Source organism: Bos mutus, chromosome X (assembly GCF_027580195.1).
Source record: "Bos mutus isolate GX-2022 chromosome X, NWIPB_WYAK_1.1, whole genome shotgun sequence".
NCBI lineage: Eukaryota > Metazoa > Chordata > Mammalia > Artiodactyla > Bovidae > Bos > Bos mutus.
The window spans coordinates 90,086,405-90,108,118 of record NC_091646.1 but is presented as its reverse complement, the minus strand read 5'-3'; the positions used below and the strand labels follow the sequence as shown (position 1 = coordinate 90,108,118).

The 21,714-nt window shown below is 35.5% G+C and overlaps 1 protein-coding gene across 8 annotated transcripts in view; it reads right to left on the bottom strand.

Annotated features, from left to right (window-relative positions):
• Positions 1–21,714, bottom strand: part of CASK (calcium/calmodulin dependent serine protein kinase) — a 374,249-nt gene that overhangs the window by 281,336 nt on the left and 71,199 nt on the right. For 4 of the 8 annotated variants that reach the window (XM_070366505.1, XM_070366507.1, XM_070366509.1 and 1 more), the window contains exon 2: positions 17,354–17,484. In XM_070366505.1, coding sequence (XP_070222606.1) covers positions 17,354–17,484 — 131 coding nt within the window. The remainder of the gene's footprint in view (positions 1–17,353; positions 17,485–21,714) is intronic. The other 4 variants (XM_070366506.1, XM_005889452.2, XM_070366510.1 and 1 more) reach the window with 1 other exon arrangement.

The following is a 21,714-nucleotide window of genomic DNA, read 5'->3' as shown; positions in this document are numbered from 1 at the left end:
ATGGGATTTCCCAGGCAAGAATACTGGAGTGGGTGGTCATTTCCTGCTCTAGGGATCTTCCTGACCCAAGGATCAAACCCACGTCTCCTGCATTGACAGGTGGTTTCTTCACCACTGACCACCTGGAAAACTCATCCCTAGAATCTTCAGTAAATTCACAAAACTTACATGACATTCCTTCACTCACTCAATAAATATGTACTGAATATCTACTTTGTGTCAGATATAGGTCTAGATGTTCAGAGTAAAGTTGTGAAGAAAACAAGGAAAAATTTGTTTCCAATCCACACACACGTTTTGTTTGTGGCAGAGGAGGCATATGAACACAAAGGTAGCTACACTCTAGGATACAAAGCCTGAGGACTAACAGTCTGACATGTATGGAAAAAATGGGCACTAGAGTCCAAAAGGCAGACCAACTTGGGTTCAACTGGCTCTATCATTTCTGTTCATCAATCAAAAAGTTCTCTCACTTCTCTAATCCTCAATATCCTCATACACAAAATGTAGGTAACATATATTTTGCAGGATTTCTTGGAAGAATAGATGAGATGACATATATAAACACAATACCTAACAACAGGCCTAGCATTTTAAACAATGAAGGATCTGGACATCGCAGTGATGAAAAGGGGAATATGCCTATTTATTTGGTTACTGGTGAAGTCTTCACTACAAAGAGAAACAAAATTGATTCTGTTTATGTATACATGCTGCTTTTTTTGATGTGCTACTACCAAAATCATTTAATTATAATTATACAGTCAGTTATTCATGCTGCTGAAGAGGTGAGCAGTTAAGATTACAAAGCAAAAATTCATATGACAGAAAATTTTTTATTTTTTTTTAACCACTCAGCAAAATTTTAGTGGCTAAGTTTACTATCAAGCTAAGTAAATCTCCAAACCCAGCCATTCGCCTTGTGTAAATCAAATTTAGGCTTTAGTCAAATTACAAATTATTTCTAATCAAGGTCTTTCAAGACTCAGAAGTTGACTCCAAGCTTATCCATGAAAGGTTCTACTGTAAAAGTTTGATTTTTACTTATATAGTCCTTGGGTATATCCTCTTTCTAACTCTAAGTACCTATGATTTTCTATGAGACTAAAAATAAATGTGATCTCAAATGAAAGGTACAGTTTTTATCCAAATAATGTCCTAAGAAATAATTTCTACTGGGTTGTTTTATAAGTGATGGAACTGGTTTCTAAAAGGAGAGTAACCTAATAATAGGAACCAGCAATTCGAGACTCTCCACTGATGAAGACTGACCTAGATTTGAAGGCCCTGATTACAGATCACCATAACAAATGTAATACTGAAAAAGTCTGAAATACTGAGGGAATTACCAAATGTGACATAGGGACATAAAGTGGGCAAACACTTTGGAAAAATAGTGATAATATATAGACTTGTCCAAGGTAGGGTTGACACAAACCTTCAATTTGTAAAAAATGCAGTATCTGCAAAGTTCAATAAAGCAAAGGGCAATAAAACAAGGTATGTCTATATATACTGTTGATTCATTAATATTGAACTTCGGCCAACAGTCCTATAACTCATGCCTGACTAAGCTTATCTAACACTTGAATTTTCTCTCTAGGGCACAATGCAACCTTACTGTGCTTATGAACACTAGACAATACTTGTAGTACTATTCTTGGGGACCACTTGAAGCAGCAAACTAACACAAAGATGTAAAAAAAAAAAATATATATATATATAGCACTAAATAGATCATAAAAGAACCCTTGTTTCTATCATGAAAGCCAGAACAAGAAGGCAGAGTGTAGCTTGTTCGACCTCAGCTGGGCATGTGTGCACAGAGTGATTCAAATTTTTTGCCACGTTGCACATGTCTGTGAATGACTGTGATAGTGCCAAGCATATTCATTTTGGGGTTACAAATAAATTTTAGCCAGTAAGTATATTTGCAAATACAGACTCTCTGAATTGGGATAGACTGTCCATAAACGTTCACAGCAGCATTATGCATAATAGCTAAAAAGATGATACAATGCAAATGTCATTAACTAATACATGAATATATAAAATGTGGTATATCCACACAAGGGAATGTTATTCGGCTCTATAAGGGAATGAAGTACTGGTATATGCTACAACTTGGATGAACCCCGAAGACACGTTAAGTGAAAGAAGCCAGGCACAAAGGTCACATATTGTATGATTCTATTTATATGGAATGTCCTCAATAGGCAAATCCACAAGAGACAAAGCAGATAAGTGGTTGACAGAGGCTAGGGAGGGGTTAGATAATATGTGTCTACTAATGGGAACGGGGTTTCTTTTAGGGGTGATGAAAATGGCCTGGAAATAGACAGTGATGAGGGTTGCACAAGTCTGTGAATATACTAAAAGCAAATGAATTGTATAATTTAAAGAGGTAAATTTTATGGGATATGAATTTATCAAAAAAAGCTATTATGAAAATAGACCCCACTCCAAATATGCTCAAATTTTTGTGGCTTAATTATCCATTTTGTGAATGAGCATATAGATCATGAGAAAACTTTAAGGATTTTTTTTTTCATTTTAAAATTATTGTACTTAACAGAAAGTGCAAAGATAGTACAGAGAGGTTCTTAACTCACTCTCTCCCTGATGGTAACACCTTTTGTAGCTAAGTGAAAGTGTTAGTCGCTCAGTCATGTCCGACTCTCTGTACACGGGATTCTCCAGGCAAGAATACTGGAGTGGGTTGCTATTCCCTTCTCCAGAGGGTCTCCTGACCCAGTGATCGAACCTGGGTCTCCCACATTGCCGGCTGATCCTTTACCATCTGAGCCACCAGGGAAGATCCCTTAGTACCTAACTGTAGTACAATATAAAAACCAGGAAAGTGAAATTGGTAAAAACAACAGGCCTTATTCAGATCTCACCAGTTTTACATGAACTCATGCGTATGTGTAGAGCTAATCAATTTTATCACAATGTGTAACTTCACATAGTCACCACACCAGAGACACAGAACTGTTCCACAAAGATCCCTACAACAATCCTAACATACTACCCTTTATAGTCACACCTACCCCTCTTCATGCTCCTCACACAAGCTTTGTGGTCCCCAGCACCTGACAGTCATTAATCTGTCTTCCGGTTCTATAATTTTATCACTTTGAAATGTATACAAAGAAAATAACACAGTATATGACCTTTACAAATAGCTTTTTTAAAAATACAGCATTAATTCCCTTGAGACTTTTAAATACAGCATAATTCCCCAATTCCCAAATAGCTGTATGCGTCCAAAGGTTTCTAGTCTTTTTTCTTCCTTCTGTTGAGTAGGTGTCCATGGTATGGATGTACCACAATTTGGTTAGTCATTAACCCATTGCAGGACATTTCAGTTCTTTCTAAATTTTACCTCTTTCAGATAGAACCACTATGAAAACCTGGTTGCAGGTGTTGGTGTGAAAACAGGTTTTCCTTTCTCTGGGATGTACATTTCCCTAGAGTACAATACCTAGACTGTATGGCAAATTGTTTTTCCATAGTGACTACACAACTTTAAATTCCAAACAGCAACATATGAAAGATGCAGTTTCCCTATATCCTTGCCAGATGTGGTACTATCATTTTAAAAAATTTCAGCTTTTCTGATAGTTGTGTAGTGTAACCTCACTGTGGCTTAAATTTGTACTTCTCTAATGATGTCAAACATATTTTCACGTGCTTGGGAGGAACCTGTACAATCCTTTTTGGGAAAATGCTTCTTTTACCCACTGCCTAATTAGATGATCTCTCCCTCATGCCCTACTTCCTCCTGTACATGCACATGCTCTTTGTCTATCTCCCTTCACTACTGTTGAGATTCTTTTTTTTTTTTTTTAATCTACAAACTGTGAATTTGGTATCATGTCTAAGACCTTCGTCTACCAGGTCCCAGAGATTTTCTAGTATGCCTTTAAAAAGTTCTGGAGTTTTATGTTTTACATGTAAATCTACCATTCAGTTTGAATTGATTTTTATATAAGATGTGAGGTTTATGTAGAGGTACAATTTTTGGCCTATGGATAGCTAATTGCTCTATTACTCTTAAAATATAAAACACCCTATCTGTTCTTCATTGAATAGGATTTGAACCTTTCTCAAATATCAGTTAGTTGTATCTATGTGGGGCTACTTATGGGCAATCTAATGTGTTGCAATGAACTATGTGTCTATCCCTCTGCCAGTACTACACTTAAATAACTATAGCCATATAAGTTTTAAAATGGGGTGAATGATTCGTCTCATTTCATTATCATTTTTTCAAAATTTCCTATGCTTTTGTCTTTCCATGTATATGTGAGGATAAGCTTTCTATATCCACAGCAAATCTTCCTGGGGTTTTAACTGGAACTGGAGCAAATCTAGAGAGTAATTTGGGGAGAAATGACATCTTTACTATATTGAGCCTTCCAATCCATGAACAGAGTACATTTCTCCATTTATTTAGATCTTTGATTTCTTTCATCAGAGTTCTGTAGTTTTTTAACATACACGGCTTCTACAGGTTTAGTGGGATTTATACCTAAGAATTTCATTTTGCTTTGGGTGATTGCAAATAGTATTTTGTTTTTAACTCTAGTTTCCAGGTGTTCTTTGCTAGTATATAAGGATACAGAAATATAATTTTGCTATGTTCATCTCATATTATTGATAAACTCACATTAGCTTTAAGATGTTTGTTTTTTGGTAATTGTGATTTTGTACAAAGACTTTCATGTCATTGGCAAATACGAGCAATTTCATTTCTTCCTTTCCAATCTAAATGCTTCTATTTCCTTTTCCTGTCTAACTGAGGTGGCCTTCAGCATTAGGCTTAATAAGAACAGTCACCGTACACATCCTTTGTTCCCATTCTGAGGAGAAAACCATTTTGAGTAAAATTTTCCAAAAGATGTAAGGTCTAGATTCTAGATTGTCTAGATTCTTCAATCTAGATTCAATGTCTAGATTCTTCTTTTTGGCATGTGGATATCTAGATGTTACACCAGCATTTGTTGAAAAGACTATCCTTTCTCCATTGGATTCCTTTTGCTACTTTGTTAAAGACGAGCTGACTCTATTTGTATGGAACTACTTCTGTGCTCCCTTTTATATTCCATTAATCTATTTGCTGAATTTTCACAAATTATTGAAGCTTTAAAGTAAGCACTGAAATTGAGTAGTGTCAGTGCACCAACTACGTTCTTTTCATCTTCTTTGATTTCTACCATGAGTTTTACACAGTTTTCTTTGTATAGAGCTTGTATGTTTTATTAAATTTACACATTTAAGTATTTCAGTATTTTTAGTGCTAATGTAATGGCACTGTATTTTGAATTTCAAATTCCAATTGTACATTGTTGATATACAGGAAAACAGTTGACTTCCGTATAGCAACCGTAGGACTTGAAACCCTTCTACAATCACTCATTAGTTTTAGGAGGTTCTTGTTGATTCTTTGAGATTTTCTACATAGTCATATCATCTGATGATAAAGTTTTATTTCTTCTTTCCCAAACTATATAGCATTAATTTCCTTATCCTGTCATATTGCATTAGCTAGGACTTCCACACAGGAAGCTGAATAGTTGTGGTAAGCAGGGACATCCTTGCTTTGTTCCCAATTTGAGAGAGAAAGCATCTACCTTATTACCAATAAGTATGATGTTGGCTATAGCATTGTTGTTTTTTTAAATAGCTCCTCTTTATTAGGTTGAAGAAGCTTCCTTCTATTCCTATGCTGCTGGAAGTTTTTATTCATGAATGGGTATTGGATTTGACAAATACTTTTTCTGCAACTATTGATATGATCAAGTGATTTTTCTTCTTTGTCCTATTGAGATGATAGCTTACAGTAATTGATTTTTGAATGATGAACCAGCCTACTGTACCTTCATTTCTTTTTAACATAGGAATAATATTCTACTATAAGTAATGTTTCATTTTGTTTATCTATTCATCAGTTGATAAACCTTTCATTTGTTTCCATAGTTAGGATACAGTGAATGAATAATACTGCTATAAACATTTGTGTACCAGGTTTTGCATCAACACATATTTTCAGTACTCAGGAACATACCTTGGAGCGGAATTGCTAGGTTATAGGATAAGTCTATGTTTAACTTTTGAGGAATTGCCACACTGTTTTCCACAGTAGTTCCACTATTTTATATTCCTGCCAGTAATGTATGAGGATTCCAATTTTCCACACCCTTGCCAACATATGTCACTGTCTTTTTGAGTATAGCCATCCTAGTAGGTGTATAGTGGTATCTCATTATGGTTTAGATTTCCATTTCCCCAATGACGCTGAGCATACTTTGACATGTTTATTGACAACCCTTAAATCTTTCATCCCCAAGGAAAAAAAATGCAAAAAAGCAAAATGGCTGTCTGAGGAGGCCTTAGAAATAGCTGTGAAAAGAAGAGAAGCGAAAAGCAAGGGTGAAAAGGAAAGATATACCCATTTGAAGGCAGAGCTCTAAAGAACAGCAAGGAGAGATAAGAAAGCCTTCCTCAGTGATCAGAGCAAAGAAATAGAGGAAAACAATAGAATGGGAAAGACTACAGATCTCTTCAAGAAAATTAGAGATACCAAGGGAACTTTTCATGCAAAGATGGGCTCAATAAAGGACAAAAATGGTATGGACCTAACAGAAGCAGAAGATACTAAGAAGAGATGGCAAGAATACACAGAGGAACTATACAAAAAAGACCTTCACGACCCAGATAATCACAATGGTGTGATCACTCACCTAGAGCCAGACATCCTGGAATGTGAAGTCTAGTGGGCCTTAGGAAGCATCACTATGAACAAAGCTAGTGTAGGTGATGAAATTCCAGTTGAGCTATTTCAAATCCTAAAAAATGATGCTGTGAAAGTGCTGCACTCAATATGCCAGCAAATTTGGAAAACTCAGCAGTGGCCACAGGACTGGAAAAGGTCAGTTTTCATTCCAATTCCAAAGAAAGGCAATGCCAAAGAATGCTCAAACTACTGCACAATTGCACTCATCTCACACGCCAGTAAAGTAATGCTCAAAATTCTCCAAGCCAGGCTTCAGCAATACATGAACCGTGAACTTCCAGATGTTCAACCTTGATTTAGAAAAGGCAGAGGAATCAGACATCAAATTGCCAACATCCGTCAGATCATCGAAAAAGCAAGAGAGTCCAGAAAAACATGTACTTCTGCTTTACTGACTATGCCAAAGCCTTTGACTGTGTGGATCACCACAAACTGTGGAAACTTCTTAAAGAGATGGGAATACCAGACCAGACCACCTTACCTGCCTCTTCAGAAATCTGTATGAAGGTCAGGAAGCAACAGTTAGAAGTGGACATGGAACAACAGACTGGTTCCAAATAGGAAAAGGAGTACATCAAGGCTGTATACTGTCATCCTGCTATTTTAACTTATATGCAGAGTACACCATGAGATATACTGGGCTGGATGAAGCACAAGATGGAAACAAGATTGCTGAGAGAAATATCAATAACCTCAGATATGCAGATAACACCACACTTATGGCAGAAAGCGAAGAACTAAAGAGCCTCTTGATGAAAGTGAAAGAGAGTGAAAAAGTTGGCTTAAAGCTCAACAATCAGAACACTAAGATCATGGCATCTGGTCCCATCACTTCCTGGGAAATAGATGGGGAAACAGTGGAAACAGTGACAGACTTTATTATCCTGGGCTCCAAAATCACTGCAGATGGTGATTGCAGCCATGAAATTAAAAGATGCTTACTCCTTAGAGGAAAAGTTATGACCAACCTAGACAGCATATTAAAAAGCAGAGACATTACTTTGCCAACAAAGGTCCATCTAGTCAAGGCTATGGTTTTTCCAGTAGTCATATATGGATGTGAGAGTTGGACTATAAAGAAACCTGAGCACCAAAGTATTGATGCTTTTGAACTGTGATGTTGGAGAAGACTCTTGAGAGTCCCTTGGAATGCAAGGAGATCCAACCAGCTCATCCTAAAGGAAATCAGTCTTGAATATTCACTATAAGGGCTGATGCTAAAGCTGAAACTCCAATACTTTGGATGCCTGATGCAAAGAACTGACTCATTTGAAAAGACCTTGATGCTGGGAAAGATTGAAGGCGGGAGAAGGGGATGACAGAGGATGAGATAGTTGGATGGCATTACTGACTCAATGGACATGAGTTTGAGTAAACTCCACGAGTTGGTGATGGACAGGGAGGCCTGGCATGCTGCAGTCCACGGGGTCACAAAGAGTCGGACACGACTGAGTGACTGAACTGAAATCTTTGAAGAATGTCTATTCAAACCAATTATTGATTTTAACTGAGTGTCTTTTTATTGACTTTTCAGAGGTCTTTGTATATTTCATATAATATATCCTTCTTAGAGACATGATTTGGAAATGTTTTCTCCCATCCGGTGTCTTATCTTTTCACTTTCTTGACAGTGTCCTTTGAAGTACAAAAGTTTTCCATTTCGATGAAGTCCAAGTTATTTATGTTTTTCTTGGTTGCTTATGTTGTAGGTTTCATACCTACAAAACCATTACTTAATTCAAGGTCATAATTTATTCTCATGTTATCTCCTAAAAGTTTTATAATTTTAACTCCTACATTCAAATTTTTATTTATTTTTTTTAATATAAATTTATTTATTTTAATTGGAGGTTAATTACTTTACAATATTGTATTGGTTTTGCCATACATCAACATGAATCTGCCACGGGTGTACACGTGTTCCCCATCCTGAACCCCCTCCCTCCTCCCTCCCGTACCTTCCCTCTGGGTCATCTCAGTGCACCAGCCCCAAGCTAGTACATGATAGGGGGCCAGCTGTGTGTTTTTGTCCCCCTTCCTAGTACCTCTGATTTGGAGAGATTATTCTTTCTTTATTGAATCACCTTGGTACTGTTGTGGAAAACAATTTGACTGTAAATGTATGGCTTATTATTAGATTCTCAATTCACTTCCATTAGTCTATATGTCAATCCTTTATGCTAGTATCACACTATATATGTATTAAAGTAGCTTTGCAGAATACTTTAAAGGGGGAAAATGTGAGTTCAACTGTGTCTTTTCCCCTCAAGATTATTATGGATATTCGGTGTTCCCTTGGCTTTTTGTGTGAATTTTATAACCAGCTTTGCAATTTCTACAAAAATGATGGCAAGGATTTTGGCAGGGATTGCATCAAATCTGTAGATCAATCTGGGAACACTATTTTCTTAATAATATTAGGTCTTCTGAATGATGAACATGGGCTGGATTTCCATTTACTATACCCTTAGTTTTTCAATAATATTTTATCTTTTTTATTAAAAAGATTGTTTTTGGCTGCACTGGGTCTTCATTGCTGTGCACACGCTTTCTCTAGTTGCAGAGAGCAGGACCTGTGTGTTGCAGTCTGTGAGCTTCTCACTGCAGTGGCTTCTCTTGTGGAGCATAGGCTCTAGGTACTTGTGCTCCAGTAGTTGCCATACATGGGCTCAGAAGGCATGGCTTGTGGGCTCCATAGTGCTAGCTCTGTAGTTGTGGCACACAGGCTTTATTGCTCCACAACATGTGCCGCTGCTGCTAAGTCGCTTCTGTCGTGTCCAACTCCGCGGGACCCCATAGACGGCAGCCCACCAGGCTCCCCCATCCCTGGGATTCTCCAGGCAAGAACACTGGAGTGGGTTGCCATTTCCTCCTCCAATGCATGAAAATGAAAAGTCAAAGTGAAGTCGCTCAGTCGTGTCCAACTCTTAGCGACCCCATGGACTGCAGCCCACCAGGCTCCTCCGTCCATGGGATTTTCCAGGCAAGGGTACTGGAGTGGGGTGCCATTGCCTTCTCCACCACAACATGTGGGAGATCCCCAAACCAGGGATGGAATTGTATACCATGCCTTGGCAGGCAGATTCCCCACTAGACCACTCGGGAAGCCCCTCAGCAATATTTTATTCTTTTCAGTTTACAAATATTATATTTACTATTTCCTTGGTCAAATATGATAATTATTTTATTCTCTTCAGTGCTACATTAAGTACATTTGTAGTCTTAAATTCATTTTTATATTGATCCTGTATCCTGCAACCTTCCTAAACACATTTATCAAAATAATATCAAATACACATTTTTTGGTGGATTTTTTAGAGTGCCCTACATACATGATCAAGTCTTCTGCAAACTGAAGAAGTTTTATTTCTTCCTTTCCAATCTGGATACATTTCTTTTTCTTGCATAATTTCCTGACTGAAATTTCCAGTATAATGTTGTATAACAGTACTAAGCATTGACATCTTTGGTTTATTTGCAATTTAGAGGGAAAGCATTCAGTCATACATCATCAAATATGAAGTTAGCATTATTTTTCTTAAATGCTTTTACTCACATTGAAAAAGTTCCCTTCAACTCCCAGTTTGTTGAGTGTTTTTTATCATGAAAGAGTATTGGATTTTGTTAGGTGCCTTTTCTGTATCTATTGAGATGATCATATGGATTTTGTCTTTTATTCTACTAAGATGTATCACATATTGATTATTTAAAATGTTCAACCAAGCTTGTATTTTGAGTGTAAACTCCACTTACTCATTGCATACAATGCCTTACAAAATAGCTTCAGATAATTAACATACCATACATTTTGTCTACAAAATGTACAATTTAATGGATTTTAGCATATTCAGTCATGTAATCACCACATTCAATTTTTGATTATTTAATTACCTCAGAAAGAAAACCTATACCCATTAAAAGTACTCTCTACATTCCACTTTTCTCCAGATCTTGGCAGCCACTTATCTACTTTCTTCTGTTACTATATGTTTGCCTATTCGAGACATTTTATATCAAGAGCATATATAATATGTGGTCTCTTGTGATTAACTTCTTTCATTTAGCATGATGTATTCAAGATTTATCCATGTTGTAGATTATATTAATATATGTTTCCTTTTAATTGCTGAATAACCCTCCATTTGATGGATATACCACATTTTCTCTAACCATTCATCAGCTGACATTTGGGTTCCAACTTTTAGCTATTATGAATAATGCTATTAATATTCTTATACATGGTTTTCTGTGGACATGTTTTATTTCTTCTGGGCTTATGCCTAAGAGTGAAACTGCTGGGTTATATACTAACTCAAGTTTTTAACTTTTCGAAGAACCGTAAAACATTTATTTGTTGCTGGATCAGATCAGCTAGTATTTTTTTTGAGGACAGATGTGCTAATATATTCACCATATGTGATATTTTTTCGTGTTTTCTTCTCTTGTGGTGTCTGTGTCTAGTTTTATTACTGGGGTTAACGTAGGTCTCATAGAATAAGTTGAGAAGTATTCCTACTTCTAATTTTTTAGAAGAATCTGTGAAGGAATGGTACAAATGCTTTTAAAGTGTAGTACAGTTCACCAGTGAAATCACCAAGGTCTGAAACTTATATGGGAAATTTATAACATTTTCAGTCTCTTTTCTTGTTAAAAGTCCATCCACATATTCCTTCTTGACTCAGCTTTGGTAGCTTGCCTCTTTCTAGAAACTAATCTGTTTCATCTAGCTTATCTAGTTTGTTGGTATACAATTGTTCATAGTATTCTTACTTTTTTTTTTTTTTAACTTTTGCAATGTCATTCCTGATTAGTTTGAATCAACTCTCTTTTTCTTGGTCAGACTAGATAAGAACTACTCAATTTGGGGCGTCTTTTTAAAGAACTTTTAGTTTCATTGATTTTCTCTATTGTTTTCTGTTCTTTCGTTTATTTCTCCTCTAATCTCTATTATTCCCTATTTCTGCCTGTTCTGGGTCCAGATTTCTAGTTTCTTGAAGTGAAAAGTTAGGTTACTGATCTTCTGTTCAATATAGGCATTTATAAAAAAATTTCCCACAAAATTTTGCACGTTGTTTCCATTTTCATTTACCTCAAAGTATTTCAATTTTTTCTTTGACTCATTGGCTATTTGATAGTGTGAGGTTTAATTTCCATGTAATTGTGATTTCCCCAAATTTCCTTCTGTTACTGATTTCTAATATCAGTCCTTTGTGGTCAGAGACTATATATGATTTCAATCCTTTAAATTTTATTAAGACATATTTGATGTGCTAGCATTTATACTATATAATGTTCTATGTGTACTAATGAGAATGTTTATTCTCCTGTTGTTGGTTGAAATGTTCTATAGGTATCTATCAGCTCTAGTTGGTTAGTGTTATTCAAGTCTTTTCTTTTATTGATCCTCTATCTAGTTGCTATATTGATAATTGCAAATTAGTCAATGAAGTCTCCAACTATTATTGCTAAAATTTCTATTTCTCCCTTCAATTCTGCCTGGTTTTGTTCTATATATTTTGGGGCTCTGCTGTTAGGTGCATATATGTTTATAACTATTGTATCTTCAAGATGAACAAACCATTTTATCATTATAAAATATCCTTTATCTCTAAGTAACAATTTCTGTTTTAAAGTCTATTTTATCTGATATTATTACAGCCACACCAGCTCTCTTTTGGTTACTGTTTGCATGGTATACCTTTTTCTATTCATTTACTCTCAACCTAGTGGTGCCTTTGTATCTAAAGTGCGTCTCTGTTTCTAAAGCAAAGAAAACCATAAACAAAATGAAAAGACAGCTAACAGACTGAGAGAAAATATTTGCAAACAATGCAACAGACAAGGGCTTAATTTACAAAATATACAAACAGTTGAATTATAAATTAAAAAAACAAAAAACCCAATCAAAAAATGGGCAGAAGATGTAAATGGACATTTTTTTCAGAAAAGACATACAGATGGTCAATAAACACATGAAAAGAGGTAACTCACTGCTAATTAGAGAAATCCAAATCAAAACTACAATGAGGTACCACTTCACATGAGTCATAATGGCCATCATTAAAAAGTCTACAAATAATAAATGCTGGAGAAGGTGTGCAGAAAAGGGAAGCTCTTACACTACTGGTGGGAATGTAAACAAGGTGGACCATTATGGAAAACAGTATGGAGGTTCCACAAAAAACTAAAACTATAGTTGCCATATGATCCAGGAATCCCATTCCTTGGCATATATCTAGACAAAACTAGAATTTCAAAAAATACATGCATTCCTATGGTCATAGCAGCACTATTTAAAATAACCTGGGCACGTAAGTAACCTAAATACCCACTGACAGATGAATGGATAAAGAAGATGTGATACATACATACAATGGGATATTTGCCATTTGCAGCAACATGGATGGATTTAAGAGATTATCATATTAAGTGAAGTCATTCAGAAAGAAAAAAGACAAATACCATATGTTAACATTTATATGTGGGATCTAGAATATGACTCAAATGAACTTATCTATAGAACAGTCTAACAGACATAGAGAACAGACTTGTGGTTGCCAAGGGGGAGCGAGTTGGGGAGGAAAGGATTGGGAATTAGGATTAGTAGATGCAAACTATTATATATACAAGGGATAAACAACCAAGATCCTACTGTAGAGCACAGGGACCTATATTCAATTTCCTGTGATAAACCACAATGAAAAATAATATGAAAAAGAATATGTATGTATAACTGAATCACTTTGCTGTACAGCAGAAATTAACACAACATTTAAATCAGCTATACTTCAAAAAAGTTACAAACAATAAATGCTGGAGAGGGTGTGGAGAAAAGGGAACCTTCTCGCACTGTTGCTAGGAATATAAATTGATACAGCCACTATGGAGAAGATTATGGAGGTTCCTTAAAAAACTAAAAATAGAACTACCATATGACCCAGTAATCCCACTACTGGGAATATACCCCAAGAAAACCATAATTCAAACTGACACATGTACCACAACATTCACTGCAGCACTATTTATAACAGCCAGGACACAGAAGCAACCTGGATGTCCACTGAGAGATGAGTAGATAAAGAAGTTGTACAAATACACAAAAAGTAAACTTTAAATTGGTGGATTAGCAGAGTAAGAGATAAACCATCAATTAAAATAAGTTTTAAGATAATAAACAACGGATTTCATTAATGGGGTATGTATTTAAGTAGGAAAATATCCTCCAATCCTAATATAAATTCACTCAGCTTTCATTTAATAGAAGCTTCTTTTTCATCTCATGCCCCTAAACATCAACTTCACTTTTTCATACATGTGAAATAATAAATTCTTAACCATTTAGGAATAATATGTCTTTTTAGGAATCTAATAAGAACTTAGACTTTCTAGGAAAATGAATATATATATATATGAATATATATATATGAATATATATAAAACCCTTACAATTTAAGGGTTTCTTGGATATTCTGCAGCCTATAAGTTAGATCCCCTATTGAAAAAAAATTATGATTTTAATGGGAAAATACAGAACAGATATTCAAATAATTACAATATCTTATCTTCAATAGAGCAATGAGTGTAAAATATTAAAACATATGTGTTGCTGCTGCTAAGTCGCTTCAGTTGTGTCCGACTCTGTGCGACCCCATAGATGGCAGCCCACCAGGCTCCCCCGTCCCTGGGATTCTCCAGGCAAGAACACTGGAGTTGGTTGCCATTTCCTTCTCCAATGCTTGAAAGGAAAAGTGAAAGTGAAGTTGCTCAGTCATGTCTGACTCTCAGCGACCCCATGGACTGCAGCCCACCAGGCTCCTCCGTCCATGGGATTTTCCAGGCAAGAGTACTGGAGTGGGGTGCCATTGCCTTCTCCATAAAACATATATAGGTGGTCTCTAATTACTATACATATTTCATTTCATATTTGTAATTTGTAAATTATATATTTAGAATTTATTACTTATTTTTTCTTATAAAAATATTAGAAACAATGGTTGGGACTATTAAATTGCAAGTCTCTTAAGAATAGATGCTCTTAAGATAGAAAACTAATAAGGACCTGCTGTATATAGCACAGGAAACTCTTCTCAATACTCTGCAATGACCTGTATGGGAAAAGAATCTGAAAGAGTGGATATTTGCAGTGAAATCTGAAACACAGTAAAAAGGTTCCTTTTTACTGTGTTTCAGATTTCACTGCAAATATGTTTCTTCTTAATACAATATCTCCTACCCTTAGCCATAAATAAGGTCATTATTGGACAGTAACAATTTTAATGGACTGGAAGGGCAAATATGCTTTGCCTGTAGTGACTGAAGAGCGTTGAAAAAAGTAAGGGGTGGAGAATATTGTTCAAAGAGGTTTTATATAATAAAATAAATAATTATTTATTATACATCTTAAAACGTGTCCACATTAAATTTAAGTGTGTGTGTGTGTGTGTGTGCGCGCGTGTGTGTGTTAGTCGCTCATTCGTGTCCGACTCTTTGCGACCCCATGGACTGTAGCCCTCCAGGCTCCTTTGTCCATGGGATTCTCCAGGCAAGAATACTGGAGTGGGTTGCCATTTCCTTCTCCAAGCTAGTATAAAAATAACCAATAGAGGGTAAAGGAGCTCCACTGAAAAATTTTTTTAAAAGAAAAAACTTTGGAGTGGGTTGGAGATGAAATTTTTATTGTTTCTTAATCATTATGAATGTCACTGTGTTAAAGAAGATGGAAAAACTACATTTTGGTGCCATAAATATAAAGGAACAATTGCACATTTTCATTTGAATAATGTCGAACTTTTATCAAAATGAGATAAAGTCGTGCATAATATGCAGAATTCAACTGGATACCATTTAATATCTATAGGTTGTGACCCTATCATATAAGATCAATGGATTGACCCAGCCTTGTCTTCAGAAAAGGTCTCAAAGACATTTGTATACTCAAAACAATGCCAAAGCACTAACAAGTGAATGACATAAGACTTAACCTCAGAGACATGGATGATATACCAACCCTATCTTTTTAAGTTTGGTATTTGACTCCCTGGCTAGGTGACAATGAAAGAAATTCAGTCTGGCAGGCTGGGTCTATAGCTCCCTGTTAATGAAATCTGTCAATAAAGAACCTCAGCCAACTGAGAAAGTAATTAATTGTCCTCATAAAAAATGTCTTTAGACTGTAGATTCAAAATTAGGTATAATAATAAATAAAATCAACATAACATAGGCATATGGAGTGATTGATTTAGACTTATGATTTTAAACAGGAATCTTACTAAATTCATCAACACTATCAAAGCATTTAAAAGAAATAAAGATTCAACACATCTACATATTTACTGAACTAGGTTTATACAAAATTACCTAAGTATTCAGGAAGTTTTTTGTTATTAATTGATATCTAAGGTACAGAAAATCAAATACAGTATATTAAAGTGCAGTTTAAAAGTTTTAGGAAACATAGTGGTAAAACCTGATTAGAAGTAAATTTCAAATTCTGCTCAGTTTATAAAATAATTTGTATTCAAAATAGCCAGCTCCAGAATATGAAACCATAAAATGTAAAAGCCCTAAATCCAAGAATTTAAAGATTAAAGCACTAAAACACCTGTTATCCTTTGTGAATAACAACTTGTAGAATCTTCCACAAACAGTAGGAATAATTCAAAAGGTTTCAAAAAAGTATTTAAAACTAAGGATACTGAAAAAAGATCTGAAGGAATAGATTAACTTGGAGCTCATAGTATGTGGGCTTCTACTTGTTAAAGTAAGATAACTGGATAAAATATAAAAAGGCTACTCTGCTTTAGCTTTTCCAATTTAAACTATTAATTGCATTGCTCTTGAGATTAAGAAGGAAAAGACTTAAGAAGGATATGTCTTTTACTGGATTGTGAAAAAGTCTAAAGTTAGAAGACAGGGTAATTAGAAAAGTTAATAATATAATTGTGCCATCTGCTTATATATTGCTTATATATACTGCTTATATATTGTCTATAAACATTTATACATAAACATGGTTAACTATATCAATGTCTTAAAACAAAATTTTGAGTCCTGCAAGTCCAAACAGTACAGACCTTTCAAATTTTCACAGACACCATAAGTGACTTAAGCAAAATGTGAGGTATTAGTCTTTTAGTTCTGTTAGATCACAATCCTAAGGGTAATAAGTTACAGACTTTAAGGGAACTCAGATGAGTTTGTTTTGAATCTGCAATGATTATATTTGTGCTGTTATTTCTCTTTTCACCCTTCCCATTCCATGCTCCATACTATAGGACTCCAAGTTAGATTCTACAAGATATATTTTCACATTTTACTTTCTTCCTAGTAAAAAAACATAGGCCAATAGCAATCCTAGATGATTTTATAACTTTGTTAATCACTCTAGCTATCTTTCAAATACTGTGTTCTAGAACTCCAGAAAGCTACAATGGAATTTAAACTGTCTCCACCCACTTCCCACTATATTATACCCTCCACTTCCCCACCCCCAGATGAAGGTTAGGTTGATAGATGGATTGAAGATGAAATAAAGCCAGACATCAAATAACTTACTTGAAATCCATCTCTTACCTTCTGTACTTAACCCTGGACTTGATGTGAACTTGGCTACATCAACAATTTTTACAGCAAATTGTTGCCCAGTTTCTCTGTTGATGCATCGTCGTACAACACTGAAGGGACCCCTAAAATAAAAATAAATAAAAGCCAAGTTTAAGTTGCTGATTTTCTTAAGTTCCTATTACCCTTTAATATCTTATTCATATTTCATTTTCTACTATAGCCATAGTTTTCAAGATATAATTGAACACAATTTTGAAAATATTTTCCTATAATTTATGAGGTAATTATTTGAACTTACTAAGCCATAAAAATAAGAAACAAATTTACATTTCAAAACCACTTTAAAAATTTTGAGATAGAATTCTATTCAAGGGAAATAATCTTGGTAATTTTCTCTACACATTATCAACATCTTAAATAAAATAAGAAAATGTTCACAGTGGTAGTGTATGTAACTTTTACCTTTTGAACCAGATACTTAAATCATTCTCTCATCTTAGCCATCACTTATCTAATCTTCACTAACAAGTCCTACTGAGTTTATCTCAAATATCTCTTAATCCTGTCCACTTCTCTCCATGTCTCATAACCTAGTCTAAGCTACTACCAATTTCTACTGGGACCAATGAAAACTTGTTTCTCCCATGGTTATTGTGGTGATGCTTTAAAAATGAAAATCTGATGGTATGTTTCTGCTTAAAATCCCACAGAGACAAGGTATTTGCAACACATGCACTTAGTCAAGAACCAAAATAAATAATTCTTAAATAAGAAGATATGCTCCAAGGAAATCTGGGCAAAAGACTTGAATAGACACTTCATGAAGAGTAAGACCTGCATTATTCAATTTCCAGCAGCCTCTCCAGTCTCAACTGAAGTCACAGAGAAATCCTTCATCCTCCTCAAACTTCAAATTAGAATTATTCTAAGTCGCCACAGAAAGAAAGTAATTTCTACTAGCAGAACCACTGGTCCAGACATTCTTACCCAGTTCTCTCCTCAGTTGAAATTGGTGGCTTTCAATACTGGCCATATAATTGAAGCAACTGGGATGATTGATAAAATAACAATGCCCAGGCCCAGGCATTAAAAACACAAATATGCACTTGGTTCCTTATGACACATTATTGACCAGGGGATTCTGGCAGAAACTAACACCTGTAGCTGACAATTTGTTATGTAAGTTAATATTGAAACGTCTCTGGTCAATAATGTTTGGGCAACAAAAGACGAATTAATATGTCTCTGGTCAATAAATTGTTAATAGTTGAAAAATAAGTTTCTGAACTAAAGTTAATCCAACATGCTTGAATCAACTACTGATTAATATAGAGTTCAATCACAATTTACTACATTAGTTTATTTGAAGGCTAGCATAGATTTTTTTGGAGACTACATAATTTATTAAATACACACACATGTATGTGTATACATGTATGAATTTCCCTCCTTCTCAGGAAACAAAACAATGTCGCTGATTTTTACAGGTAGAAAAAAGTACACCTGGATGTGTGTGTGTGCTAAGTCACTTCAGTCCTGTCCAACTCAGTGCAACCCTATGGACTGGAGCCCCCAGGCTCTTCTGTCCATGGGGATTCTCCAGGCAAGAATGATCAGAAGACAGCAAAAAGTTCTTCATGTACAGTAGGACATTTGTGATACTGCTTGCCTTAAAGTTTGTTTGTCTTTATTCTTGCAATCAGAGAACAGGCAAAAGAATATAATCTAACCTAGATTTAAACATTTCTCTGAGATCATATGAATCAGTTATTTCATCCTGCAGTCATCAGGACATCAATTATTCCTCAGTTTCAAATCTCTCGTCAAGCAATCTAATAAAGCTAAACTGAAACAAAAAGAAATGGTAATAATGTACCTTCAGCACCCTATACAAAAAGGACCTTTTGATAATCAAAACTGTTCAAAGATTTTCCTCTGTGAGAAGACAATATAACAATGTGAGTCTGCACTCCCACAAATGTTTTCATTCTCAAGGTGGATGTCTTACTTGTGATGACTTATCCTGACAATACCAAGCAATTTCAGGAAATGTTTAGTGTAATTGGTTTTTGTCCACACATAAACCCTTGGGACTCTATTTATATATATATTTGTATAGTATGCTTCAATTCACTACACCTTTTGGATAACTTCCAAGTTTTAAAGGACTGTGAGAATGAGAGAAAACAATAGTAATTAATAATTAAATTTTGGAAGCCAGAAAGCAGATGGAGTAATGGTAACTGGCTTAGCATTTGTAGGAAGCCTGAATTGCAAGGAGAAAATAATAGTTCAGAACCAAATTCATTTACACTACAGAATTCTCAAGAAGCATCTGAACTCTGAGAAAGAGAGGGTGGGGCTAAACTAACAAGGTTTGAATGAAATCTATTAGAGAAGTAGTTAAGAGTCTTAGATCTGGGACTTCCTTGGTGGTTCAGTGACTTCCCTGGTGGCTCAGACTGTAAAGTGTCTGCCTACAATGTGGGAGACCTGGGTTCAATCCCTGGGTCGGGAAGATCTCCTGGAGAAGGAAATGGCAACCCACTCTAGTATTCTTGCCTGGAAAATCCCATGGATGGAGGATCCTGGCAGGCTACAGTCCATGGGGTCGCAAAGAGTCAGACACGACTGAGCAACTTCACTTTCACTCTCTTTTAGGGGCTAAGACTCCACACTCCCAATGCAGGTGCCCTGAGTTTGATCCCTGATCAGGGAACTAGATTCCACATACTGCAGCTAAGACTTGGCATAGCTAAATAAATGAATAAATTAAAAAAAAAAAAAAAAAGAATCTCAGATACTCCTCCTCTATTCCATGCCACTGGGTACATGCCCTACCTTAACCTCACAGAGGGCAATTCACTGAAGAGGGTAAAACATAGGGTCATATAACTGGTGACACAGGCAGCTGAAGAAGTGGACACTATATAAAAAACAAAGGGATTATGTGATCACACACAAAATGAATGTAGACAGCCCATCTTCTTTTCCCATTCACTGGGGGAGATATTAAAAGCTAGCTCTTTACCCTTCAGGCAGCAGAGAAAAGATTTTCTATTGAATATGTGACCAGGCCAGAAGGAAAGACCTAAAGATAATGACATTATGTTGCTCACCACTCAACCAGATCACATTTCTTGAAACCAAAGTCAACAAGTTCTGCCATAAGTTCACAGTTTTCAATCAACTTTCCAACCACAGCATTGATCACATTTTGGGCTAAATAGTTCTTTGCTGTGCAAGGATTTCCTGTGCATTGTAGGGGGCCTAACAGCACCTGTAGCCTCTACCTGGAAATGCCAGTAGCACCCCCTCAGCCAGTTTTGCCAATCAAAAATGTCTCTAAACATTGTCAAATGTCCCTAAAGAACCCCTGCCCTATTTCTACTCATTAATAGGCAACCAGCCTCCCAAGATATCTGGAGAAGAGTCTCCAATTTGGATGACAGAGATCAAAACAGAAAAAGGAACTTAGAGGAAACAGACTAAACAAGAAAAAAATTTCCAGCTATTAATACCATTAATATCCTTGGAAACATAACTATGAAACAAAAATGGAACTTTCAGAAAACAAGAACAGGGCTCTTGAAAAATAAGCATATGAAGAAATTTAAAACTCAACAGAAGGGCTGTCAGAAAAAGTTGAGGAAATTTCCCAGAAAGTAGAGCCAAAAGAACAAAGAAAATGGAGGAGAGGAACTCAAATAAGCCAAGAAAATTTCCCAGACCTTAATCCTGAGTTGCCCAAATTGAAAGGAACCACCAAGTGGAAAAGCAAAAAATAACATACAAGGGAACTCCCATAAGGTTATCAGCTGATGTCTCAGTCAAAACTCTGTAGGTCAGAAGGAAGTGGCACAATATATTTAAAGTTATGAAAGGGAAAAACCTACAACCAAGGATACTCTACCCAGCAAAGCTTTCATTCAGACTGAATGGACAAATCCAAAGCTTTACGGACAACCAAAAGCTAAGAGAATTCAGCACCACCAGACAAGTTTTGCAACAAACACTAAAGGAAATTCTTTAAGTGTAAAAGAAAAGGCCACTACTAAAAACAAGAAAATTATGAATGGAAAAGATCCCCAGAAAAGGAAAACATAAAGTAAAGGTAGGAAATCATCTGCATACAAATAAGATATAAAACCAAGCAACAGTGAGAAGAGCATAACACAAATGCAGGATACTGGAAATACATTTGAAATTAAAAGACCAGGAACTTAAAAATAAGCTAGTGTGTGTGTGTGTGTGTGTATATATATATATATATTTATATATATATATATATACGTATATATATATATACACGTATATATATATACAGATTATTATATATATATACACAGATT